General features: G+C 48.4%; 1 protein-coding gene across 2 annotated transcripts in view; it reads right to left on the bottom strand.

Annotated features, from left to right (window-relative positions):
• Positions 1–22,010, bottom strand: part of VWA5B1 (von Willebrand factor A domain containing 5B1) — a 51,437-nt gene that overhangs the window by 16,802 nt on the left and 12,625 nt on the right. For both annotated transcript variants that reach the window (XM_088841636.1, XM_088841643.1), the window contains exons 7-14: positions 19,698–19,874; positions 14,676–14,786; positions 12,374–12,576; positions 11,334–11,448; positions 9,893–10,078; positions 7,521–7,704; positions 6,228–6,418; positions 249–450 (exon numbers count right to left, since the gene is read on the bottom strand). In XM_088841636.1, the coding sequence (XP_088697762.1) occupies positions 249–450; positions 6,228–6,418; positions 7,521–7,704; positions 9,893–10,078; positions 11,334–11,448; positions 12,374–12,576; positions 14,676–14,786; positions 19,698–19,874 (1,369 nt within the window). The remainder of the gene's footprint in view (positions 1–248; positions 451–6,227; positions 6,419–7,520; positions 7,705–9,892; positions 10,079–11,333; positions 11,449–12,373; positions 12,577–14,675; positions 14,787–19,697; positions 19,875–22,010) is intronic.

Raw genomic sequence — 22,010 nt, 5'->3', positions numbered from 1 at the left:
GAGTAGGGCAGACCCCGCTCCCAGGAAGTCAGTACCTGAGGGGGCCAGAGAGTGGGGAGCAATCTGCAGGGAGGACGTCTGGGAGCCTCGCAGGTAGCCCAAAGACCAGGTTGATTGGGAAAGAGGGGTTGGTGAGGTCCCTGGCAGGGATGGGCCAAAGCAGACACCGCCGCACCTCCCCAAGGATGGGCTCCAGCCTAGGATTCCTCCCTGTCCCCAGTCAGGTCTTGGACCCTGTGGACACTTACCCAGGTCCCCAGGGCTGCGGCTCTCTGAGGCAGGCTTCAAATTGGATCCAAGATCCAACTCTTTCATGGAGCTCCAGGCCTGGGTCTCCTGGTTGGAGGGTAGGAAGGGCTGGCAGCCTTGGGGCAGCAGAGAGGGCCTGCGGGCCCCTGGACCCCGGAGTTTGGGACCCTGGCTCAGGTTCGGGCCACTGTTCAGCAAGGGCTAAGAATGCAAGAGGAAGAGGTGAGGGCTGAGTTCCTGGCGGTGGATCCCCTCCCCTCTGCCCCAGCTACAGCTCTTTCCCTGGGGACTGCGCCCATAGCGCTCCAGGACACGTGACCTGCTCTCCACTACCCATGAGAAACATCGGCACAAATAACCCCAAATCGTGGATAAAGTCCAAACCACAGAAAACCATGGGAAAATCATGTACCATGGATAATATTCTAAACCCACTTTTTTTTTTGGTTTTGTTTTTGGCTATAAAGTTTAAAACTTTGTGTGTGTGGTTATAATTATCAATCTTTCCCCTTATGTCTTCCTATTTGTCATGCTAAAAAGTCTTTCCTAATAGAAAAAAAATTCTAGAATTTTTGTGATTCTGTTTTTGTTTAAATCTTTCATTCACACAAAAATTATTTTGGTGTAAGGAAATAGAAAACAGCCTTTTCTTTGATTTTTGAATAGTACAAATGTCATCACCATTTACTGACGACAGTTCATTCATCGAGTCCCTGCAGTTTATCAATTCTCTGCCTCTATCCTGACAAAGCTATCATGAACATTTGGTTTTATTTCTGGACTTCTGTTTTGTAGATTTAATCTGTCCAGTGCTAGTACAAAACACTTCAAAAGGCAAGAAGTCAACTGGGAAATATATTTGCAGCATACATGACAAAGATCATTTTCAACAAAATGCTTTAATGAGAAAAGTATTATATAAGCCTGTGAAAAAATGCGCAGTCTCAGGAGCATTGCTCTAAATTGAAATAAGTTATGATTTTTCCATCTATGGATTAGCAAATATTTAAATGTTTGATGACACCCTTGTTGCCAAGGAGGAGACAGGAGTTCTCATGGACTGTTGATGGAACACTGCGCTGAAGCACTCCTGTGGGAGAACAATTTAGCAACGTGCCATCTGTCAGCATTGAAACTGCACAAGCTCCTTTGACCCAGCGATTCCACTTTTAGGAATTTAATTCTGTGGCAACACACAAGGACGAAAATATCCGTGTGCATGTACTGTGTATTTATTGTGGGACTGTTTGAGAAAGTGAAAATCTGGAAACTTTCTGAAAGGCCATTGACAGGGAATGGTGTATACATCCTGGTTGCTGTGGCTTAGTCGCTAAGTTACATTGGACTCTTGCGACCCCGTGGACTGTAGCCCACCAGGCTCCTCTGTCCATGAGATTTCCCAGGCAAGAATACTTGAGTGGGTTGCCATTTCCTCCTCCAGGAAATCTCTCCCACCCAGGGACTGGACCTGAGCCTCCCGCATTGCAGGCAGATTCTTTACCACTGAGTCACCTAGGAAGCCAAAATACGTTATGGTACATCTGTGCAGTGGAACATCATACAGCACTGAAATGGAAGTGGTAGATTGTTTCCATACCAATACAGGAAGATGTCCAAGATAAAATTTATTAAAAAAAATTTCAGCTGTTCCATATTTTGATTGTGGAGAGAGTTACATGACTACATGTATTTGTCAAAACTCATAGAGATGTTCACCAAACAGAGTAATTTTTACTGCATATAAAAAGTGAATTAAAAAGACATTTAAAAAGTAAATTGGAAAGCAGTTTGTATATGTGATTATTCAAAACATATATTTGTGTTTTTGAGTGTGTGTAGTATTTCTGGAAGGAAATGCCCCAAACCAAGTGGGCACAAGGCACAAGAGAGAGGTACTTTGACTTTATATTCAACCGAACTGCTTGAGGGTTTTTTAAAATTGAGAACCCTAAGTGAAAAGGTTGGCTTGAAGCTCAACATTCAGAAAACAAAGATCATGGCATCTGGTCCCATCACTTCATGGGAAATGGAAAAACAGTGGAAACAGTGTCAGACTCTTATTTTTTTGGGCTCCAAAATCACTGCGGATGCTGATTGCAGCCATGAAATTAAAAGACGCTTACTCCTTGGAAGGAAAGTTATGACCAACCTAGATAGTATATTAAAAAGCAGAGACATTACTTTGCCAACCAAGGTCTGTCTAGTCAAGGCTATGGTTTTTCCAGTGGTCATGTATGGACATGAGAGTTGGACTGTGAAGAAAGCTGATCGCCAAAGAATTGATGCTTTTGAACTGTGGTGTTGGAGAAGACTCTTGAGAGTCCCTTGGACTGCAAGGAGATCCAACCAGTCCATTCTAAAGGAGATCAATCCTGGGTGTTCATTGGAAGGACTGATGCTAAAGCTGAAACTGCAATACTTTGGCCACCTCATGCGACGAGTTGACTCACTGGAAAAGACTCTGATGTTGGGAGGGATTGGGGGCGGGAGGAAAAGGGGACGACAGAGAATGAGATGGCTGGATGGCATCACCGACTCGATGGACATGAGTTTGAGTGAACTCCGGGAGTTGGTGATGGACAGGGAGGCCTGGCGTGCTGTGATTCATGGGGTCACGGAGAGTCGGACACGACTGAGCGACTGAACTGAACTGAAGTATGTATTACTCTTGTAATTAAAGAATATTAAATTAGTTAAAAATAAAATTTGTACCTCTGGGAACATGTACACCCGCCTGGAAGGAGGAGGGTATAGGGGAACAAAGACACTTAGGTGTAACAGAGAGAAAAACTGCCCCTTAGTTTTTAGACTAATGGTTAACTACAGAGTCTTTCTCATCTCTACCAAATATTTACTGGAAAGAGGACTGTGCCTCCCCAGTAGAGGGGGCTTCTTGGGGGCAGCGGTTAGAGATGGTCTTTCTGTTCCTCTGGGCCTGAGGTCCTGGGGATGATACAAGGGTGTGGGAGATGGAAGAGACTGGCGCCTCTTAGGATGGCCTCAGTGGGATCTGGTACCCAGACAAGGCTGCTGAGTCCCGGGACGTCTGTAACCCCTTTATCCCCATCAGAGACTGGGATTCCCCTCACTCCTGCTCCACGATCACCACCACACCGAAAAGTAGAGACTGCTACAGTTTCCACAGCAACAAATCAGTCTAAGATTCAGCCCCCTGCACCCATCCATAGGCTGCAGGGAGTGTGTATGTGTTGTGTGTGTGTGTGCATACATATGCATTCATGTAAGTATACTGGGGATTATCTCATTGTGGGAGAAATCAAGAAGGGGACAGGGAGCAATAAACAAAGATGCGTCAGAAGTGAGCAGGAGAGAAGCCAAACTGTCCAGAGCTCTCACCAAGCAGAACTGTGTTTAAAGGACACCATTTCACCCAAGAATCCCACTACGGGGCATATGCCCTGAGAAAACCATAACTTAAAAAGACACATGTGCCCCAACCTTCACTGCAACACTATTTCCAATAGCTAGGACATGGGCGCAACCTAGATGTCCATTGACAGATGAACGGATAAAGAGCTATGTTACACATACACAGTGGAATGTTACTCAGCTGTAAAAAGGAATACATTTGAGTCAGTTCTAATGAGGTGGATGCACCTGGAGCCTATTATACACAGTGAAGTAAATCAGAAAGAGAAAAACAGGTGTTACATATTAACATGTACATATATGGAATCTGGAAAGATGGTACTGATGAACTTATTTGCAGGGCAGCAATGGAAACGCAGTACAAGGGACTCTCAAGAGTCTTTTCCAACACCACAGTTCAAAAGCATCAATTCTTCGGCGATCAGCTTTCTTCACAGTCCAACTCTCACATCCATACATGACCACTGGAAAAACCATAGCCTTGACTAGACGGACCTTTGTTGGCAAAGTAATGTCTCTGCTTTTTAATATACTATCAAGGTTGGTGATAACTTTCCTTCCAAGGAGCAAGCGTCTTTTAATTTCATGGCTGCAATCAGCATCTGCAGTGATTTTGGAGCCCTGAGAGTCCCTTGTACTGCAAGGAGATCCAACAAGTCCATTCTAAAGGAGATCAATCCTGGGTGTTCATTGGAAGGACTGATGCTAAAGCTGAAACTGCAATACTTTGGCCACCTCATGCGACGAGTTGACTCACTGGAAAAGACTCTGATGCTGGGAAAGGTTGGGGGCGGGAGGAGAAGGGGACGACCGAGAATGAGATGGCTAGATGGCATCACTGACTCTGTGGACATGAGTTTGAGTGAACTCCGGGAGTTGGTGATGGACAGGGAGGCCTGGCGTGCTGTGATTCATGGGGTCGCGGAGAGTCGGACACGACTGAGCGACTGAACTGAACTGACTGAATGGAAACGCAGATACGGAGAACAGACTTGTTGATTCAGGCAGGGAAGGAGAGGGACGGACGAATGGAGAGAGTAGCCTGGAAACGCACTCACTACCGCATGTAAAACAGACAGCCAGTGGGAATTTGCTGTGTGACTCCGGGATCTCAAACCAGTGCTCTATGACAACCTAGAGGGCTGGGCTGGGCTGAGAAGTGGGAGAGAGGGTCACGAGGGAGGGGACATAGGTTTACCTTTGGCTGATTCACGTTGATGCATGGGACAAACAAACACAATATTGCAAAGCAATTACCCTTCAATTAAAAATAAATGCATCACACATTGGAGAAGGGAATGGCAACCCACTCCAGTGTTCTTGCCTGGAGAATCCCAGGGACGGGGGAGCCTGGTGGGCTTCCATCTATGGAGTCACACAGAGTCGGACATGACTGAAGTGACTTAGCAGCAGCAGCAAAAAAAGAAACTAAAAAAAAAATAAAGGATACGTACTGTGTGCCAGGTGCTGCACTAGCTACTTTATCTCTTATCAGCAGATGCTGCAAGAGTCTTCCACCTACAGTTGGCTCCCAGTAAACATCTGTTGCTGACTCTTAGTCCAATTGTCTGACAAGCTAGTCTCTCCTTTGCAGAGATGAAAAGTTGGGGCTCAGAGAGACTAAGCAACGTGCTTAAGGAGCAGAGTCGGTCTGACTCCAAAGTCAGCGCAGAGGGCTTATGCATATGTGGAGATGGGGAGGGATGGGGTCACTGGGGGGGAATGGGAGGGTGAAAGGATACTTCTATGGAACCAGAGACTCACAATGACAATGCTATGCAAAGTCTACTTTTAAGAAAACGGGCTAAGGCATATAGATAATAGCAAGCATCCATTTGGGTTACCACAGTGTTTCTCAAACCTGGTGATTTTGCTGCCCTGCCCTGGGGACAGTTGGCAGTGTCTGCAGACATGTTTGGTTGTCCCGACTGGGGATAGTAGTGTTACTGGCAAACAGTGGATAGAGGCCAGGGAAGCTGCCCGACATTCTACAGTACATAGGGCAGCCCCACAACAGAGAGTTACCACTTCAATAGCGTGGTGAGAAATCCTAGTTGAGCTGGACACTGGATAACTGGTCCTGCTGTGCCTCTAACTCTGAGATGATCTCCGCCCCGGATGAATGTACAACCGTTGAGGTTTGCAGAGGGTGCAGAGAGGGATGAAGAGGGGAAAGCAAGGGCTTTGCCGGCAAAAGGTCCTGGGTTGCAATCCCTTGACTGGCTGAGCGACCCTAGGTAAATCACTTTACCTCTGTGACCCTCACTTTCCCCACCTGTACAGAGTGGGGGTGGCTAGCTCCTACATTCCCTGCTTTCCAAGGGGTACTGTGAAATCAAATGAAAGTGCAAATGCGGTGAAGTTTGACAACTGGGAAGTTCTATGAGGAGAGAATATATGATATTGACCGGTGGGTATCATTATTAAGAAGGTGTCAATTGGAGGTCAGGTAGGCAAAGATTTGGAAACAGGAGGAAGTGAATCATGTCAGTGTAAATTGCAGTCAAGCTCCATCCTTCTGACTGAAGCAGGAGACAGCCCCTCCCATCTATGGCAACCCCTAACTCCAAAATTCCCTGCTAGGGTACCTGCAAATCAATCTGCCACCACGGAGCATCCAGGCTGGTCTGGCTGGTGAGGTCCTGCAGCTTGGTTTTCCGCAGTGGGTATCTCCTGGTAGCCGCTGTGGGGTCACTGGCTGTGAGGGTCCTTGGGGTGGGCTTATGGTTGGGGATCTGGTTGGTGCTATACGCCCGCCGTCGCTGGGAGAGGTCTAGACCTGGGCAGGAGAGGTGACAGAGAAAGACGCCATCAGGGTGCAGAAAGAGAGAGGGGCTTACAGACCCCTTGCCTGATGGATACTCCTTGAGTCCTCCACTGCTTACCTATTGGGTTGGGAAGATGTCCTGGAGAAGGGCAAGACTACCCCTCCAGTATCCTGGCCTGGAGAATCCCACGGACTGTATAGTCAATGGGGCCACACAGAGTCGGGCACGCCTGAGTGAGGTTCACTCTGCTTCCCTATGGAAGCATGTGCAGGTCTCTCACTCACCTGGCACCCACAGCCTTGCCCAGCTGAGCTCTAACCAACTGCCCGCCTTGCCCAGCCGAGCTCTAACCAACTGCCCGCCTTGCCCAGCCGAGCTCTAACAGAGCTGCCCGCCTTGCCCAGCCGAGCTCTAACCAACTGCCCGCCTTGCCCAGCCGAGCTCTAACCGAGCTGCCCAGCTGCTCTTTCTGCTCCTGCGTCAGGTGTCTGTGTTCCAAACACACCGGCTGTGTGTGTTCTCCAGGGGCGACGCCTCGGCGTCTCAGCTCGGCCGTTCCTGCTGCCTGGAATCTCCTCTCCCCGCGTCTAAGAGCTGGTGCCTCCTCCTATCTTTGCTAGACTCCTCTGCCAGATGGCCCTGTCCCTGGATTTTACTGCTTGTTAACCTTTCCTGTGGTGCTTGTCACTCTGCTTTCTAACAGAATTAAGGACAGTGTCTCTCTCTCAGCGATGCGGGGCCTCCGAGGGACAGGCGCCACGGGGGAGCCTCTCTGCTTCCCGTTCTGTGCTCAGGGCCTAGCCTTAGAAGGTGATCAGCAAATGCCCTACGAATGGAAACTGGTGCCACAAAGAGGTTTTGGAGGAAGACGGATATAGGCTCTTTATCTGTGCTCCCTCCTTCAAGTTCCTCGAGCTGAGCTGAGCTGCTGAAATTCTCCACTCCTCAGTTTCCTCATCTGTGAAGCTGATGTAATAGGACCCGCCTCCGCAGCTGCGAACCATTCACTGAGATTCTTAATAAGTACTTAGCACGTAGCAGGTACTCGGTGAAAATGTGGCGGTCGTGGCTTCCCTGGAGAAGGGCGTGAAGCACAAGCCGCAGCCAACTAACCGGGACTCGGGGCAGAGTCTCCGCAGGACGGCTGCGCGTCTTCGGCCCGTCTCGGGTCGGACGGTGCCCCCTCGCTCCTGACACAGGCCGCGCTGTCCGGGTTGGGCTCCTCATCCCGTGAGTGGTAGAAGACAGACCTGCCGGACTCCTGAGAGCGCAGCATGCTGTACCGTCTTCTCTTGTCCTGCAGGGAGGGAGAGAAAAGAGGACTCAGAGTGAGTCGAGGTGTCCAGAAGGACAGCCAGAGGCAGCAAGGGTGTGAGAGGGGATGGCGGAGGCTCCGCCTCTGAAGAACCAGAATAATAGGGAAGGGCTTTTCTCGCTTGGCGAATTTAGGCAGACGGCTGTTTAAGGGCTGATGAGTGGAAATGGTTTTTCATATCACTTATGCTGTTAATATTTATATTCTTTATTAAATTAAAAATGTAATTCTAAATGCTATTGCTGTCTCCAAATAGATAAACAAAAATAAGAGCATGAACCATCTGTTGCCCTCATTCCATTCCCCATGATATAAACATACAAAAAATATAAAGGTTTTTGTGGTCATCTTGTATTACAAAATCTTGATCGTATTACTTACATTTTGTCAGTAGCTTGAATTTCACACTTAAAACATTTTGGAAATCTTTCATTATCAACTAACTACTCTTTTAAACATTTGACTGTATGATATTGTACCACCCCTTATTATGAAGCATTTGCTTTGTGGCCATTTATTGTTTTTGCCACCATAAAAAAATACTACAATAAATTCTTGGCCATAAATCTATTACGTCACTTTTGTTTCTATGTATTTGACTCTTAGGAGGTTTTGCTGGGCCGAATAGTTATATATGTCTAATTTTACTAGTTATTTCTAGATTGAAATTCAGGAGGGTAAGTCATGATCACACTCTTTACCCAACAACTCTTCTAGTAGGAGGAGAAATCATTGCTAGTCTCATGCGTAAGGACCAGAGGATGGATTTGATAATCCCTGCTCGTAGTAGAGTCTGTGGATGGCCTACTACCTCCCAGACCTCCAAGAAGGGCCAGTCTGTGCAAAGTCTTGACCAGCATTTGGTTTAGCGTGTTTTCTCTGCGGTTGAACATCCCACTCTCCACAATACACTTATCATTACTGACCATGGTTCTTAAGAGATTTCATATCTTTATAAAATCTGAAAATTTCAAATAAAATCCTAACTTTTCTTGAAAGGTTAGAAACACATTTGACACCAGGTCTGTGTTCTTCCATGGAGACTCTTTGTTAGACCTGCGTAGGGGCTGGCGATTTAGACAGGTGTGTGATCCACTTTGCTGCATTCCTCACCACCACTTGTCTCCTCTCTGTCAGGAGGGCCTGCTATCCTCCATGATAGTTTCCCCTTCAGTTTTTATAACAAGCCCATTTCATTCATTTTATACCTGCCCAGTCCCTCTGGGCATTGAGTTTGTGACTCTGGTTTAAAAACAAAATAAGATGACAAATCCTTTAAAGGGGAGTTGAGAGACTTACAAAAGAGTAAAGAGGGAAGCTAAGAGAAAATCGCTGAGAAAATAGCTTCTCGGGCAATCTTCTACATTTTAGCATTTGGGATTTCACCTCCCTTTGAGAGGTCCTCACTTTTATCCCACTTCTGCCACCACATACAACAGAATCATCCATGTTAAGAAATAAAACACAAATTCTTCTAAGGACATGTGGCTGGATTAGAGTGTTGGGGGAAGGGAACATGAGTGCTGTTCTGAACTGACTGTTCATCAAATATACCCATAACCTACTTTGGGTCAGTTATGTAAAATGCATATTCTTGGGCTTTATCTGCTAAGTTTTAATCAGTAGACCTGGGTTGGAGCAAGGGTTCTACATTTTAAACATGTTCCCCAAGTTCTTCAGCTGCAGGGGACATAGAGAAGCACAGTCTGAGATTTATCCAACAGTGTCACCACTTGACTGAATGCCTGTGGCCTAACAACTATACCCCACAGCAGTAAGCCCAAATCCAACTGGCTCCTGGCTGCCACAAATAAACAGTCTTTCCAGCCAAGGATGGCTTTGTGGGCAGGGTTCTGGACCCCCCACCGACTCCTGCTGCTGCTCAGTCACTTCAGTCGTGTCCGACTCTGTCCGACCCCATAGACCCACCAGGCTCCGCCATCCCTGGGATTCTCCAAGCAAGAACACTGGAGTGGGTTGCCATTTCCTTCTCCAATGTGTGAAAGTGAAAAGTAAAAGTGAAGTCGCTCAGTCGTGTCTGACTAGTAGCCACCCCATGGACTGTAGCCCACCAGGCTCCTCTGTCCATGGGATTTTCTAGGCAAGAGTACTGGAGTGGCTTGCCATTGCCTTCTCCGCCACCAACTCCTGGAATTTCTAAAATACTTACAGTTCTAGAATTGGAGATGTATAAAGAGGCATCACAGACAATGCCATACCCCACCAGCCGTTCTCCGGGGAAGAGGGAGCTGGTGCTGACAGGTGAGATCAGGACCTCGGCAGTCTCAGGGAAGACCCACTCCACAGTCACATCACTCAGGACCGGGGCCATAGCCTTCTTCAGGGATTTGACCATCTGTTGGGCAAGGTCAGAACACAGGTTGGGGGGGATGTGTGAGTGTGGATATGCACACGTGAGGAGGATGAAGACCATGTGAGTGTGAGCATGAGGAGAAGTGGCAGAGAGGAAGTGACAAGAGAACTCGGGGTGGCCTGTTCAGCAGTGAGTATGCATCTGAGCTTCTTAGACTCCTAGAACGTCAGAGCTGGAGCAGATCTTTGCTGTCACCTCTAAGCTTAGTGTTTTATAAGTGAGAAAAACCCAAGACTCAGAGTAGGATTATTATGAGGAGCCAGGGGCATACAGAAAGTTGTGTCAAAACATGGACTGAATAGTGATGTTAAGCCAGTCAATTTGCCTTCCTGGGCCACAGACCTTCCTGGGTCCCTTTCTGTTAAAGGGAGTCAGTAATTCTCCACTCTCAGTGTAGTTGAGAGGACTTCCTGGGATACTGCATTTCAAGTATCTGCCACGAGACAGGTGTTCAATAAATGACAGCTAGTTTAGCACTTAGTGGCCTAGCATCCCCTAGAGTGATTTCCTCAAGTGTACTGCAAAGGTGGAGAAAAAATGATCTGGGGAGTATGGCAGCCGGAGAGATGCACTTTCAATTTTCCCTTTGAGACAGACTGTGCTCTTTTGCTGCAAGGAATGCAGTTAGATGGCAGTCTCCACTTGCAATGCTTCAGCTTTCAAACCAAGACCACACCTCTCCCTGGAAGCCCCCAGGCAACAGATGAGCAGTGCCTGGCCTTTCAACCCAACACAGATGACCTAATGGGCAACTCTTGCTCCAGAGATCCCTGGTGGGTTGGTTAAGACCTTGCCAGACCTGCACTGATGTCTGAGGCTGGATTACTTGTGCCAATTATGCAGGACATGGAGAGAAGAATAATTGCCTTGATTTCTTCTGGGCCCTTTAGATTCTTCTGAGCCATCATTTATCATCGTTAAGAACATGGCCAGAAAGGACCCCAAACACAACTTATATCCAAGAGGCACTGATTCTTTTGGCAGCCCTAATTCTACCCGCCCAGGATGGATGGAACATTTGACCCAGTGGATGGAGACAAGGGCATCTAGTGTCCTGTACTAACTCTAGAAATTGCCCACTCTGTGCCCCCACCTGTGATTCTCCCTGGGGTGCAATGTGGCCTAGTGGAGAGCTCAGATTTGGGGTGAAATCCCAGTTCCACCACTGAGTTGCTGTGTGGCCAGTCTGGGCTTCTGAGGTTCCAGCACCAGAAGAGACTGAGGTCCTTCTGCCTACCTTGGGTTGCAGCCGTTCTCCCTCCTCCAGGAACTCAGCACTGCCCTTGGACACAGTTGCCAACCCTTTCACCAGTCTGTGGCAGACGTTGGGTCCAATTCCAAAGCTATAGCATCTGGGAGAGGGGGAGAAAAGAGGCTGGTACTTCCCACCCTCTCTGCCATTTTGTCCCCTGATAGGAAAGGGGCAGATCATGAGCTATCTCAGAGCTGGCCCTGGCTTCAGGCAGAAGGTGAGGGAGAAGGAATAGGGGCATCCATGGACACTCATTCACACATGGACAGCCCATCACCTCCCACCCCAGTGCAGAGCCAAAGCAGGAAGGGCTTCCTCTGCTGAGGCTGCTCTTTGGGACCTGGATGCAAGGTCATGAGCATCTTATCCTTCCTGAACCATTGTGGGGAAAAGGCGAACTTTGAAGGCAGCCACACCACCAACAAAGGTCCGTCTAGTCAAAGCTATGGTTTTTCCAGTAGTCATGTATGGATGTGAGAGTTGGAATATAAAGAAAGCTGAGCGCCGAATAATTGATGCTTTTGAACTGTTGTGTTGGAGAAGACTCTTGAGAGTTCCTTGGACTGCAAGGAGATCCAACCAGTCCATCCTAAAGGAAATCAGTCCTGAATATTCATTGGAAGGACTGATGCTGAAGTTGAAACTCCAGTACTTTGGTCAACTGATGCGAAGAACTGACTCATTAGAAAAGACTTTGATGCTGGGAAAGATTGAAGGCAGGAGGAGAAGGGGACGACAGGAGGATGGTTGGATAGCATCAGTGACTCAGTAGACATGAGTTTGAATAAACTCTGGGGGTTGGTGATGGACAGGGAGGCCTGGTGTACTTCACTCCATGGGGTCGCAAAGAGTTGGACATGACTGAGCAACTGAACTGAACTGGACACTACCCTGGAAGCAAAGCACTGGAGGAGTTGTGGGTCCTTGCTTTTCCTTCTGGCATTTTCCACGTTACCCCAGGTCAGGCATCCCCAGCCTAGGGCCGCCCAGAAAAACTGAGCCCTAGACCTTCAGCCTGTGCCCACCTGGTAGAGAAGGCGTGGTTTCGCACTAGCTCCAGCACCTTCCCGGTGTTGTTGACGGCACCGTCTGTGATCAGGAAGAGAAGCCTCGGGTAACCTCGGAGCACTGGCTGCCGGATGACCCACTTGAGTGGGGAGAGGATGTTGGTGCCACCCATGTCAGCTCGCATTTTCTGGATGTTATCACAGGCCATGGCCAAGTTCTCCTACAGAGAAAGGTCAAGGGAAGGGAGGTGGTCCCCAGGGTTGTCAAATGGCATGGAGACGCCCAGCACCTGGAGGATGAGTCCTTTGTTGCCCTGAATTTTAGTTCAGCCTCACTGGAGCTGACTCCTCTTCCTGGTTTCATCTCTGCCCCACGTGCAGGAAGAACAGGTGGTCGTTTTCTGGTGTGAGCTGCCTAATAACACCATTTACCAATGTCCCAGATGCCACCACTCACAATGTGTTAACTCACTGTTGCCCTTTCTTTGTTCCTCTTGAAAAATATAAACATCCCTGGAAAGGGTAGCACGTCAGATCCTGATTGCGCAGCACAGAGGAGGATTCCTTTTGTGATGAGTGAGGCGGGAGGTGTGCTGGAAAGGTCACTAGTCTAGAAACCTTAAGACTCGAGTCCTGGCTCGACTGTGGCACTAAATTCCTGGGATACTTTGAGGAAACCGTTTCCCTCATCTGGGCTTCAGATTTCTGCCCTTGTGTACCAGTACTATGAGACCCAGTTGGGCGAGGGTTCCTGGCATTGGATGGATGTCACTGATCAAGGACAGACTCCTGCTGGATGTCACGTGCCCTGCTGATCCTGACTCAGGAAGAAGCTCTTCCAACAAGCACACTTGGAGCGATGGAATATATCAAAAGTCCTCAAACGTATATGTTCCCTTTGAACCAGCAAGACTAGAAATTTCTTCCAAGGGAATCATTAAAGATGGATGCAAGGCCTTTGCTGCAAAGATAACGAAATAGAAAAAAAAAAACGGGGACAACTGAAATGCTCAACTGTAGGGGTTTAGTTAAATAAGTCACAGTCTATCTGTGTAGTGAGCTACTAGGCAACTGTTGAAATTATGTTGCAGATTAATACTTACTGGCAGGGACATATGCTCAGGATAGGCTGTTCTGTTAGTAAAATAGGTTACACAGACAGCACGGGAGATCTAATCCTATCTTTACTGAAAATGTGTGCAAATGCTTAGAACAAGAAGGGATTTATACTAAGCTCTTAATAGTGTTTTTTTTTTCTCTCTCTTTTTTCTGACTAATGATGGGAGATTTTCAAATTTTTCTTTCCAACTATCTAGATTTAAAAATCGTGGGACAATCAATATACATTATTTCCATATTGAAGAAACCCATAAAGAAGTTATTTTCAATTGAACAGGGATTCCATGTCCCTCTTTTCTTGTTTCCTACACCTCCTCCCCCGCTCCCTCCCTCCCGTCATTTCTTCCTTCCTTTTCCCTCCTTCCGTGCCTTCTTCCCTGTGTCTAGACCTGTGTAGGGATGTACCCCTCCCCCTTCTTTCTGGCCTTGCTGCCCAGCTTGTGGCTCAGTCCTCCAACCAGGGATGGGGCCTGGGCCACAGCACTGAAAACCCAGAGTCCTAACCACTAGGCCACCAGGGAGCCCCCTGGGATGCTCCCATTCTGCACATCCTGCGGGGGCCAAGGTCTTCTTGTTCCAGACTCTACCTTGTGGTTTGGAAATCTTAAGGTTTCTAGACTAGCAGTCTTTCCAGCACACCTCCTGCCTCACTCATCAGAAAAGGAAACCTCTGTGCTGAGCAATCAGGATCTGACGTGCTACCCTTTCCAGGGATGTTTATATTTTCAAGGGGAACAAAGAAAGGGCAACAGTGAGTTAATGCATCGTGCGTGGTGGCTGTGTGGAGTCCGGAGCGCCATTCTCAGCCCCCTCGCCCACCTGTTCACTCCTCTGCCCCTTGCTCTTCACGCCTTCACTCAACCTTGCATAAGCCCCTCATTCTAATGAGAGGGAGGCTTCAGTGGGGGAAGCCTAAGGTACCCTCTTGCTCCCTCTTCCCTGTGCCCCCTCCCTGAGCACACCCACACTTGGCCCCACATGTTCCTTATTTTAGGGAGGGGGGAGGTCAGCAGATGGACTGCAAGGGGAGAACCTCCCCTATGGTTCTCTGCTCCTGGCATCACCAGCTAGGTTCTACATGGGCTTAGGGTTAGGGTCCTATGAGGGCAGACCTTGAGGTTACCTCCCCTTTCCTTTTCCTCCCTTGCCTCTGCTCCTCACCACCCAACCCCTCTTGGTGCCAACCATGCCCCCTCCTTACCTCACTGTAGGTCTGACTGGAAGGGAAGAGGGTTTTAAACGTGGATCCAAACCCAATGACGTTGAAGAGGCAGGTTGGCATGAGGCTTTTAAGAGCCACCATCATGGCATCCTAATAGGGAAGGAAGGAACTTTTAGGTTTCCAGAAGGGGTTCTTCCCTTGGTCATCAGACAGCAGTGTTCTCATACCAGCACAGAGGCAGCCTCCAAGGGAACCTTTCGCCCTCTGCCTGCACCCGACATCGCTTCCTCCCCCAGAGCAAGAAATTCACTGATGCTGGCCAGAAGCTGGGCCAAAGCCATCATCATAAAACTCCTCATCCGTGTAGCAAGTCTGATTTCTCAAAGCCATTCTATCAGAGTTTGCCAGTTCCATTTCACCTCCTACTGACCCTGAGCGGTAAGGAGAGCCGGAAGTACGCATTCCCTTCCACCAAAACAAAATTGATGTCTAAGGGAGACACATGGCCTGGTCTCGCTGGCCATGGAGCAGGCTTCTGTCTGGCTCTCATCCAGGGCCTTTTGTATCAGAACCATGCCCCCCCCGCCACCCCACTATCATGAACTAGGGATGCGTCTCTCAGGAAGTCTCTTTAGCTCCTGTCTGTTGAATGCCCAGAATGTGCTTTACGTGCATTATCTCGCAGTCTCCACCGTACCTCTTCGAGGCACAATATTACCCTCCTGTTATTCGAGAGAAAGCAGAGGCACAGAAAGGGAGAGTGACTCGCTTGTGAGCGCCGGATGTGAGTCAGTGGGGCCAGGACTCAAACGCGCCTCTCTGGCTCCAAGCCTGTGGGCATTAAAGGCTCTGAACCTGTTTGACTAGGCAGCACCAGGAGACCTTCATCAAGGACTGTTCTAACAATCATGACGCAGAAAGAAGGTCGAGATGGAAAGTGGGAACATGATGGTATTGATGATGATGACGACACAATGCAATGATCAATGTCAAGCAGCCACTGTGTGCTAAGCACTTTACATTATCTCTTTTCATCTCTATAGTATATATTATAGCATAGTGGTTAAGAAGATACACCTTGAAGTTAAACAAACTTCAAAGAGATTGAAACTGGGTTTCAATCTCACCTTTACTAACTTGACCTTGGCTTAGTTATGTCATTTTTCTGAACTTCAGCATGGCGTACAGTAAAACATTTAGTAAATGGTTATTATTACCTACCCTATCAAATACATATTAATAAAAATACCTCTATTTTACAGATAAGGAAACTGAGGAATTGTACTGGATCATAAAACCTAAGAACAGGGCTGAGGCTTTCAAAGCATAGCACCGAGATCTTCAGTCACGTTGGTTCTGCCTTGGCACAGAACTCGGGAATGAGGGGCTTTTCCCCACCCTCACAGAGTTTATTGATGGCATCCCAGGGATCTCGGCGTAGCTTCACAGAAACAAACTGTTATACTCCAAAATCTAGAAGGAAACAGTTGCAAGTAGATCCTGGCAACTTTCACACCATATGGTCTTTCAGGCTCCACAGCCCTGCAGCCCCTCTCCCACCCCGCTTTGTAAATATTAACAGCACAGTTCTGTCCATCTCCTTTTATTACTTGTGTCAATACATCTTGTTTTCCTGCAAAAGAAGTCAATATCTGTTTATTTTTTCATTAGCTGCCAGTGTGTATTGCTGCTAGCAGGAGACTCTGCTGATCCATACAGATTGTCTCTGCTCACACCTATTACAATTTTTAAAGCCATGTTTTTGGCAGCAATTGGTAGCTGAAGAAGGAGACCAGCTGCAGGAAATTAAATTGGCTGAACTTTGCCCTTTGGCGTGACTGTTTAGATTTCTATTCTTTCTTATATCCCGAAGCCTAGCTTTTCCTATAACATCAACCTAATGTGCCACCTACAGACTTAAGCAACCCCCAAACGGCCTCATTGTCAACGGGGAAAGGGACACGTGGCTTGAGTAACTTCTGTGACTTTTTCTAACAGGGGCACATTTAGCAGAATGGGTTGTGCCGACACAAAGCATTTGTGAAAGGATGACCTTGAGCTCCCTGAGCTGAACTGGAAAAGAAAGCATGAGCGACTCCAAGGGGAAAGGGGCTGAGACGCGAATCAGAGCTAGAGAAGACGACTGTCAGGGAGCTCTGGCAATAGGCCTTTAATGCAGGAGGAACTAGGTTTCCACTCATCAACAAGCTCCATTGAATTGGTAGTAACTGCCTGGAACACCAAGCTGAGAGGGATATACAGATTGAGACCAGGCTCAGCATTGAAAAAAATGTCATGGTCAATTATATTTTCATTTTTAAATGAAACAGAGATGAATATTTTTTAGTGATAAAAGGTACAATTCACAAAGAAGATGGACATCATAAACCATTAGACATCATGGTCAATTATTGATGTCTGTTTGGGCTTGGGAGAGGGGAATGGAATAGTGTGTGACATATGCTTGCCTTCTCTGAATGAATCCTCCCTTCTCATCAAGAATAAGTGAAGCCCAGAGTTGAGAATCAGCTTGTCTAAAGCCACATAGCAAGTCTGTGGCAGAAGTGACCCTGCAACCCAGGCATTGCTTTTCCCACAGAGCTACGCAGCAAGAATAAGAATCAGAGAAGAGAGCTCTTCTTAGTGGAAGAGTCTGCATAATTTCCCCCCAGCAATGTAAGAAAATGAGTGCCGAGTCAAGATACAGAAGGCTCAGGTTCTTGCACCAGCTCTATGATATTGGGAAGAACACTTAGCCTTCTGTGAATTCAGTTTCTTTACTTGGAAAATGGCAGGGAAAAGGGATTAAATGCTCTTTCGGAGAAGGCAATGGCAAGCCACTCCAGTACTATTGCCTAGAAAATCCCATGGATGGAGGAGCCTGGTGGGCTGCAGTCCGTGGGGTCGCTAGGGGTCGGGCACGACTGAGCGACTTCACTTTCACTTTTCACTTTCACACATTGGAGAAGGAAATGGCAACCCACTCCAGTGTTCTTGCCTGGAGAATCCCAGGGACGGGGGAGCCTGGTGGGCCTCCGTCTATGGGGTCACACAGAGTCGGGCACGACTGAAGTGACTTAGCAGCAGCAGCAGCAGCAAGAGATGTTTTAGGTATATGATGCCATGATACTCTAGGGTAACTGAAGAGATATCTTACAGATTGGTACAGTTGTGGAATGGAATACACATGGCCACACAGGCCTGCATCATGCTTCAGCACTCTAGCACTGTGGACAGCTCCCCATCTTGCTGCTTGCCTTTGATGGTGGGCAGAGAAGGAAATGGCAACACACTCCAGTGTTCTTGCCTTGAGAATCCCAGGGACGGGGGAGCCTGGTGGGCTGCCATCTATGGGGTCACACAGAGTCGGACACGACTGAAGTGACTTAGCAGCAGTAGCAACAGGGGTGGGGGAAAGGTACAAGTCCTGCACCCAAGTGTCAAGAGGCCTCAAACAGGAACTTGGATCTGATATATGACTGCTCTGTCATACTTCAAGAGCAAACCCAGTCATAGCAAGCCTGAGGAGACAGCTGACATCATGGATCCCACTTAACCCCGTCCCTCCCTGCTGATCCTGTTGCCCTGGAAACAAGAGTTTGCCCCAAGGACAAACAAGGGGGAGGGATAAAATTTCAGACAACAACAGAGCCCTCTCCTTGGTCCCTCACCCCTTGCTCTCTTGAACTGTAATCCTTTACTCAGTTCAATAAACAGTGACCAAGGGCTCTTTATGCTCGAACGCGGAGCTAGACCCCATGGGGAGAGAGAGACGAGGAAGATCTGCTCTTTCCCCTCAATAAGGGAATAATTCCAGAGCAGGAGGCAGACATCTGCACAACTGAAAATACAAGGAAGAGTTGGGTAATGCTGTAATTGAGGTGAATGCCTCCTGAAGGAGACGGGCTGCTTCTGGATGTGTGGAGGGAGGGTTTTATTTTTTCACCTGCACTCCTTCAGAACACTCCAAAGCATCAAGACCACACTCCCAGGAGCGCCTGGTTAACAGGGCTGTAAGCCTCACTTGACTGTGAGCTTCTTGTGCTTTTGTTTGGTTTGGCCACATGGCATGTAGAGTCTTTGTTCTCCAGCCAGGGACTGAAACCCAGACCCTCAGCAGTGAAAGCGCAGAGTCCTAACCACTGGGCAACCAGGGAATTCCCCACTGTGAGCTCCTTGAGGGCAGAACTATATTTACAACCTGCCCTCTTTCCAGACAGTAAAGAATCTGCCTGTGATGCAGGGGACCTGGGTTTGATCCCTGGGTCAGGAAGATTCCCTGGAGAAGGGAATGGCTACCCACTGTGGTATTCTTGCCTGGAGAATTCCTTGGACAGAGGAGCCTGGTGGGCTACAGTCCATGAGGTCGCAAAGAGCTGGACATGACTGAGTGATTAACACTTTCACTCTTTCCAGATTTCCAAGCATCGGGCTTTGCACATATTAGGCATTTGAAAAAAAAGAAAAGATGAATCAAATTATTTCACTGGATTCGACACATTCCTTGATGGCAGGGGCCATATCTAATGAATCTCTGATGTCACATGGTAGAAACAGACAGACAGATAGGGGTTTAATTTTAGACCATGACCTTGGGTACATGACTGAAACTCTCAGGATGGGTTTTCCCATTTGGAAAAAGGTGACAACTGGACCAACCTCACAGGATTACTATCTGGATTAAACACCAAGCTGTGCATTAAGTGGCTGCACAGAGTCTGACTCACAGCAGGTCCTCAGCAAATGCTAATTTCCTTCCTCTCTTCTCTGTATCCCTCTCCAATGAGTGCTTAGTGAGGCGTTTTAGCCAGAGCAGGCACACAACAGAGCTGCGGAGAATTCCAAGTTACTGATGACTTCATCCCTTGAAAATGGACAGCAGTTGACCTCTGCTCATATCACTGAGATCTCTGTCTAAACTGATACAAAAAAATTGCTCGTCATGTCTCTTAGCCAGAGATAGTCACTTAAGGAAGTGGCTCAGGTGTGGAAGGAGAAAGTGCTGAGAAGCTGTTTACCCTGGAACCTTAGATCCTGGGGGTGGGGTTCTCATAAATGTACCTTGACGCGTTGGATGTTGGTCCCATTCATACTGCCACTCCTGTCGACGAGGAAGATAAACTCCCCACGGGTCTTCCTCAGGTTTGGCTGGACTGATTGGAGGTCGGGGCAGAAATTGAGCATGATGACGGAATGGTGGGGGATGTCCTTGTGAAGGCGTTTCCGGATGATTTCTGTCTGGAGGAGAAATGAAAACTCTCACTTGAGGATTCAAGGGGCCCAGAGCTACTCCTGGGGGCTCACCCTGAGGGCCCCCATCACTCTCCAAGTCTGATCAGAATCCCACTCATCCTCTGCATGTAAGACTTCCAGGTTGGCCCTGCCTGGCTTCTGCTAGATGCTCACAGGTTGCAGTAGCAACAGGGGCTTTGGAGGCAGGAAGACGGGGGTTTGAGCCTCAGCCGTCACTGTCCGGCGACGCTGCGCCAGCCCCTCCTCAGGGCCTGTTGCTTCTTTGGAAGATGGGACAAACAAGGTCCATTTCTCAGGGTGGTTCTGAGGGTGAACTGGGCTGGCCTGCAGATGGGAAGGCCCTGACACACGTGCAGGCCCTCAACTGAATAGCAGTTTCTTTCCCTTTCACATCCAGGAATAAGCCACTCTCGGGCTCACCTTGGCTTCTTTGGTTTACTGATTCCCTCCCACTGATAAACTTCCTACTCACGCTTCAAGTTTTACCTCTTTGGAAATCCTGCCCCCATCTTCAGTTCAGTTCAGTTCAGCTACTCAGTCGTGTCCAGCTCTTTGCGACCCCATGAATCACAGCATGCCAGGCCTCCCTGTCCATCGCCAACTCCTGGAGTTCACCCAAACTCATGTGCATCGAGTCAGTGATGCCATCCAGCCATCTCATCCTCTGTTGTCCCCTTCTCCTCCTGCCCACAATCCCTCCCAGCATCAGGGTCTTTTCCAATGAGTGAACTCTTCGCACGAGGTGGCCAAAGTATTGGAGTTTCAGCTTTAGCATCAGTCCTTCCAATAAACACCCAGGACTGGTCTCCTTTAGGATGGACTGGCTGGATCTCCTTGCAGTCCAAGGGACTTGCAAGACTCTTCTCCAGCACCACAGTTCAAAAGCATCAATTCTTTGGCGATCAGCTTTCTTCACAGTCCAACTCTCACATCCATACATGACCACTGGAAAAACCACAGCCTTGACCAGATGGACCTTTGTTGGCAAAGTAATGTCTCTGCTTTTTAATATGCTATCTAGGTTGGTCATAACTTTCCTTCCAAGGAGCAAGCGTCTTTTAATTTCATGGCTGCAATCAGCATCCGCAGTGATTTTGGAGCCCCCCAAAATAAAGTCTGACACTGTTTCCACTGTTTCCCCATCTATTTCCCATGAAGTGATGGGACCAGATGCCATGATCTTAACCCCCATCTTACATGGACTTAATTGTCTAGTTTCCTTGTCCATGAAATGAGGACAGGTGCACATACCTCACTGAGTCGTATGGACTAAATGCAACACTTGTAGGGTGCCGCCCAGCAGAGTGCCTGTCGCCAAGCAGCAGCCATCTCCACTCTTGCTATCTGCCGTGGGGACCCGGGTGTTTCTCACACTGTGAGTTCTTTGCTCATCTCTCTGTCTCCCCTCTAATCTGGGGGCTACTTGAGGGCAGACGGGAGTTGGTGATGGACAGGGAGGCCTGGCGTGCTGTGATTCATGGGGTCGCAAAGAGTCAGACACGACTGAGCGACTGAACTGAACTGAACTGAGGGCAGACCATGCTTGAGTCTCTTGAATCTCCAGGGCTCCACACAGAGCTTGGTATAAAGATGGGCTCAGGAAACGTTAAAGGAAGGGCACCACCGCAATTCTGTTTCTTCCCATGGACTCTCCTGGCCGGCCTTGTCAGCTGCTGCTGAGCCGTCTTTGACTCTCGTAGTCATCTCTGCAGCGAGTCCCATTTCCTGCACCCTCACTGCCCCCGCCTCTCCCGCCCCGTCTTTCTCTGTCTCTGACCGCCTCTGTGTGTGCATGTCCGTCTTTGTCTATTTCTCGGCCTGTCTGGGCCCCGTCCTCAGTTCAGCAGATGGCGTCCTCACCCACCCGGGCGTCTAGAGCAAAGACCCAGGGGTCGCCCTTGCCTGCTCCCCCATCCTCATTCTGCGCGTCGACTCCCTCAGTAGAGGACCGCCAGTTCTGTAGCTCAAATACCTCCTGAACGTGCCCGCTTCTCTGTCCGCACTGTAAACTCCCAGCTTGGGTTTCCCTGGTGATTCAGACAGTAAAGAATCCACCTGCAATGCAGGAGACTCGGGTCCAATCCCTGAGTCAGGAAGATCCCCTGGAGAAGGGAATGGTAA

Source organism: Moschus berezovskii, chromosome 2 (assembly GCF_049115385.1).
Source record: "Moschus berezovskii isolate FMDL1 chromosome 2, NW_MosBer_1.0, whole genome shotgun sequence".
Lineage (NCBI taxonomy): Eukaryota > Metazoa > Chordata > Mammalia > Artiodactyla > Moschidae > Moschus > Moschus berezovskii.
The sequence above is the reverse complement of the archived record's forward strand: the minus strand, read 5'-3'. Positions and strand labels throughout refer to the sequence as shown.